The sequence below is a fragment of the Enhydra lutris genome, unplaced genomic scaffold (genome assembly GCF_002288905.1).
Source record: "Enhydra lutris kenyoni isolate GAN:26980312 unplaced genomic scaffold, ASM228890v2 scaffoldscaffold1, whole genome shotgun sequence".
NCBI classification, from domain to species: Eukaryota; Metazoa; Chordata; class Mammalia; order Carnivora; family Mustelidae; genus Enhydra; species Enhydra lutris.
The window spans coordinates 56,015,531-56,021,530 of record NW_019154085.1 but is presented as its reverse complement, the minus strand read 5'-3'; the positions used below and the strand labels follow the sequence as shown (position 1 = coordinate 56,021,530).

General features: G+C 30.3%; 1 protein-coding gene across 1 annotated transcript in view; it reads left to right on the top strand.

Annotated features, from left to right (window-relative positions):
- Positions 1 to 296: 296 nt before the first annotated feature.
- Positions 297 to 6,000, top strand: part of LOC111145087 (coiled-coil domain containing 148) — a 179,183-nt gene continuing 173,479 nt past the window's right edge. The window contains exons 1-2 of the mRNA XM_022499720.1: positions 297 to 363; positions 1,345 to 1,466. Coding sequence (XP_022355428.1) covers positions 303 to 363; positions 1,345 to 1,466 — 183 coding nt within the window. The 5' untranslated portion in view covers positions 297 to 302. The remainder of the gene's footprint in view (positions 364 to 1,344; positions 1,467 to 6,000) is intronic.

Here is a 6,000-nt window from a genome sequence, read left to right as displayed (position 1 = left end):
AGAACAGGAAAGGCATGGAGGGGAAAAAACTAATGGAAGGAAGAAAACTCTAGAACTTGGAGAAGAAAATTTTAGTAAATACAAAGAGTTATGGCATCCAGCCATGGGCCTTGTTTTTAAAAGAAAGAAAGGAAGAAAGAAAGAAAAAGAAAGAAAGAAAGAAAGAAAGAAAGAAAGAAAGAAAGAAAGAAAGAAAGAAAGAAAAAGAAAGAAAGAAAGAAAACTACGATTAACGCATCTTTAAAAACACTTGGGAAGTAACATTGTGAAATCTTAGCTGTCTTCTTGTTTCTTCCACAGATATGGAGGACTTGAATAAAAGAGATCAACCATTCATGACAATTCAGAAAAACGATAGCTCAGGTATTTTTTCTACTTCCAGATCTGTCCTATGATTTATAGTGGATTATGGATGATGTGAAGTTGGAATGTTGATTTTCAAAATTTTAATGGAAAGCTCATTGTTTGGTCATACTGAAGGTTTCTCCAGTTCTCTTACAATGCATACTCTACAATGTATACTTTAATCTTCAACAGTGGTCAAGATAACAATAATCTCCTTTATTGTGTTTGTCCTTAAATCATTTGGAGTCTACTTAAAAGTCATGTGACTCATGATATACTTAATCTCAATTACTTTGTATGGTACAGATTAATTATTTATATAATTGGGGCAAAAATGCATTTTGCCCTTGAATTACTCAGATTATTATACTTTATGCTACGAGGCCTTTGAGTACCTTCTACTTACGTTTTACTTTATCAGAAAAGCGAACATCATACTAAACTAGGATATTTTATGTATTTGGATGGAGAATGCCTACCTGACCATTTTACATCATTTTATTCTTACTTGGCCCATTAAATTTTTTGGCTTTAAGTTTCAACCTTTTTTCAAATTTACTTGAAATTATTTCAATTTTTTTCTATTAGAAATGCAGCTATGACTTTAAAAATCTACTTAATTTTATTTATAATGATACTTAAATATTCACAGTTGATGCCTAAAACTTTTTAAAATAAAAAGACGTTACACTTTGACAATTTTGACAATTTGAAGAAAATTTGACAATTTTCTAAAATTCTCAATAAACTTATTTAAATGGAAGTATTCCCTTTATGTTCTTTTAGAAGTAATTTTATGCAAAGTATATAGTGGTAATCATTTTTAAAGTTTCTAAACATAGAGGTCCAACTATACTATGAATGTTATAATATCATTTCTTGTTTTTGCTTAAAAATACTTAAAAATAAGACAACAGTCGACATGTTGCCGTAGCTATTTTGAGACTTCCAATAATGTGATATTATTTTTTTGTCATCTTTTGTTTTAATGAAAAACAGATAATCTGGTGTTCCATATGAAAAATGGAATGAGAAACATCAAGTATAAACCAGTAGACTATCAACAGTTGCATGCATTAACGGAAGCAAAAAAATTAGCTTCTGCCTCTACAGAGCTAAAGGTTAGAAGTGTGTATGTGTGTATGTGTGTTTTCTAGTTTTGGAAAATTGAGTTTCCTGGAAGTAAAATGATATTTATAATGTAAATGTGAATATTAATGACATTCTAAATAGTTTTTAGAATCTTCCAACTATTAATAATAGTGAAGAGCCGCTGACGTTTATTGAATGCTCTCAGACTCTTTGCTATATAGTTTACATGCATTCCTCAGTTAATGTTCATAACATCCCTGAGGTCTTTACTTTTAGAAAGCTAGCTATTTTATTAGCTTTTAACAATTTCTAACTTACTCTGAAAAATAAGAACTGCAAATAAGTGCCAGCCATGGATTACCATCTGATTTAAGGCTCCTTTTGCAACATGATACAAATATGCCCTCAAGTGCCTCTCTTTTCTACAATTCCCTTTTTTGCCCTCATCTCAGAAAAGGTGAACCTGGACTAGATTTTTCAAAAGCTTTTTGTACAAATGATTGTACAGTATTTTAGGATCAAGTGTGGTTTAGGATTACTCTTACAGTATGTTTCTCTCTTGTGCAAATAATAAAGTACATTACAAGCAACATGTTCATTGCTTTGTTACATTAAAAATCTGATTTGGCAAAGTGACATATTAAGCAATTAAAAGTTTTCATTTGCATTTAATATTTTTTGTGTTACATTAGTTTTACATGGCTTTTTTTTTTTAAGATTTTATTTATTTATTTGACAGAGGGAGAGAGTTTTACATGGCTTTTTATGGTTAATGTCTTATTTAAATGGCAAACATTATGATTCCAAAGCACATTTTGTACCTATTTTAAAGAAATGACTATCTACCCATGAGATATATCCCCTCAAACTAAGCAGACTTCTTAGAAAGGGCCTTATTTTTTCAGTTCAGATGTAACTTTAAAAGAATTTGATGTTCTCAGGACATTGAAAGAAATTTTATGGGAAAATCACTTATATAACCATATAAACCATTATAACCATTATATAACCATCATCCTAATAAAACTATTTTCATATTTCTGACTTCTATTCTGACCCATTGTATATACATCACATATATTCATACATATATAGACATAAATATATACATATATATTTTATTTTCTCCCATGATAAACATAGACATGAAATCCTGTATACTTTCCCCCAACACTTTGCCACATAATCTTTTTAATATTTATTATAGAATATTTAATTGCTCTCATAAATAAATATTTATTATGTGGCTCAATAATACAATAATGAGCAAAATACATCCCTTACCCTCATGGCATGCACTGTTTATAGGAGAGAAGGAGGAAAGTGAGTGTTTTCAAATAATAAAAACATGCTGTCTAGTGTATACTAACAGCACTTGATCGTAGTTCAGTGGAAAGCCCTTTTTGAGGCAATGACATTGGAATTGGGATGTCAAGGCCAATAAAAATTAAGCCAAAACAGGAGTGATGAGTACTTCAAATAGAAAAAGATAATATGCCTTATCACGTCTCGATTTTTGGATATTTGGATTGTATCCAATTTTACAATATTACAAATCATACTTTGGTAAATATCTTCATGCAGAGACAATTTTCATGTTTTAGAATCTTTTACCCTCATAGGATAAATTCCCATGATTGGAGTGTTCAAGGAAAAAAAATTTGGATGTTTTTTAAAAAGTTCTTTTCCAAAGTGTTGTTCTAATAAAGATACCACCACAGGTACTTCCTCTACACCCTTTCAGTATTGGAATATGTGCATATATATTCATATATATACACACATACATCTTAAATATTATCTATATATCTGTTTGTCTCTGTTTGTCCATCCATCATGTTCCAAAACAATTTTTTTGGCTGAATGTAGAATGGTTGAGTGTCATAACTCATTGCTTGGCCATGGGGAATTTCTCTTTCATAATAGAATCACTATTAAAGAATAAACATGTTTGAAAATTTTAATCATTGATGTGGCTTTCAGTTTTTTATATTAAGTGCAAGGGCAGTAATTTCTCAGCCCGGTCAGCTGTAGATTGCTTCTCTGGTCACTGTGTTACACATTTGTGAGATTAAACAGATGATCACTTTCAACAGATGTTATTTTAAATAACATCAATAACCTTTTTGTTCACAGAATATAATTCAGGAAGAAGATTTTTAGTTACATATTTTCTGGAAATAACTGTACCTGGGATTTATAGCTTGACAAATCTCAAAAATCCCTTGTCTTCAGCTACTGAAAATGGTCCACAGTCTGTAGCAATCATTTTGATAAGCTTCTTGCTTCCATTTTTAGTCTTCATAGATTCATAATGATAAGGAATTGTCCTGTTAGAGCATTTTTATAGTATCTGTTGTTTTGAATTTCAGTTAGTGAGAACAAAGCATATCCTGGATACCTCATCATTTTCTAATACTTTCTTCTTTCCTTTTATAGTTTTCATTTTTTTAGTACAGCTGGATTAAGAAAGATGTACTGAGAATGTTGTTTCATGTGATTTTTGGTCTTTCCTTCTCTTTTAATTTAGAGATAACAAGTTGATATTTTGCTTTTAATTGACTCTTACAAAATGTGAACAATTCCTAAAGAAGACTTTTCCTTGAAAGATTCATGGCTTAAATGGAATTAGATAACTAGAAATTAAGTATAATTCTTAAAGTTTATTTTGTTTAATGTTACGAATGCTAATATATATACGAACCAGTCTATACCAACTGGGATTATTATTATAATGTTATCTCTGTTACTCTTTCTTATATTGTTATTTACATTTATATAAAATATGCCTTGGCTCAAGAAGAATATTTTTCTTCCTCATATTACATAATTACCACATTCTTTCAATATTTTTGTTAAATATCAGTTCATTTCCTCCTTTTTACCTAACTAAATATGTTCTTTTCTTGCTCGTGAAATTAACAGCTTTAACAATCATTGTTAATTACTATAGTAGTATACTCTGGCAATATTAAATGTAAATATACTTAAACTGAACACTAAGGATGTATTTGCATCAAGTTGGATCTAGAGTACTTAGTTATATTTGATAATTATTGTTAATTAGCAGTAAATTCAGAAGACTTGCCTTGTTTCTGTTACTCGTATTGGTATATTGATCAGATGTGTCTATGTCATTGATCATGCACAAGTTGTGGACTGCCAGATAAGACACTGATGTGAACATAGAGTGATCTAGTCTTTCACAGGCTGAGATTGAACCTGAAGTCAAAAAGTAGATTTGGGCTGGAAACAGAGACCAATTTTTGGTATATTATATGTTAACTGTTCACATATAATTTAGGTTAAGTATAAAAGAGATCTTTATAATTATTTTTATTTGAATAGTTTTGCTTAGCAAGAATAAATATTTCTTATTATCTAACTATTTGTCTACTAATTCTTTTTTAAAAAACATTATCAGAAATTGTAAGCACATGCAAAATGAGAGTGAATGATTAATAATCTCTTTGTAATTTATCCAGCTTCAACTATGATCAACTCTTGGCTATTGTTTTCTCTGTAGTCCTTACTACAACTTTCCCCTCTGCCGGGTTGTTTTGAAGTAAATCTCAGGCATCATAATATTTAACCATAAATATTTCAGCATGTATCTCTAAAAGATGAGGGCTAAACAGCCCCACCCCAAACCTTATAATACCATTACCATTAGGATACTAATAATTTCTTAATTTCAAATATCCAATGTTAAATTTCCATGATTGTCTTCAATTCTTTTTACTTAGAGTTTGTTCAAATCAGTATCTAAGTAGGATCTGTATATTACAGTTGATTTTTATTTTTTAGGTCTCCTCCTCTATCCTCTTGTATTTTTGTAATTTATTTTTTGAAGAAATTATATTGTTTGTCTTTTATATTTTCTTATAGTCTGGATTTTGCTGATTACATCCTGGTGGTGTCACTTAACATGTTTTTCTGTCTCTTGTATTTCCAGTAAATTGGTAGTTATATCTGCAGATTTGATGAGATTCCGGTTCAATTATTTTGGCAGGATCACTTATTGATAGAATTTTTGTACTGCAGTCTTTTTCCATCACAAATAGTGCTGCAGTGAATAGTTTGTTGTTTATTTGTCTTTTTATACTTTTGTCAGTATAGTCTTCAGATAGATTTCTGTAAGCAAATTTACTAGGTCGGGGGGTAAATCCATTAGAAATTTCACTACACACCTCCAGATTCCTTTCTGTGGGAGGCTGCCCCATTTTGCATTCCCACCAGCAACAGGAAAGAATATGTTTCCCTATAGCCTCACAGGGTATTTTGTGACACATCTGAGGTTTTCTAACTTGATAGATGAGGAATTACATCTTAGGTAGATGGGTTTTTTTCTTTTTATTTATGTTAACAGTTCCTTATACACTTAACTGTTCTTTTACCTTTGAGGAGGTATAATAAGTACACAGATCTTATGTACATCTCAGTGAATTTTGACAAATGTATATACATATGTAACCAACATTTAAGTTTTCCACTACTTATTGTTGCTTATATTTAAAAATGGACCATCTGCCCAAAGGGTTTTCATGCATTTCAAGGTGCCGA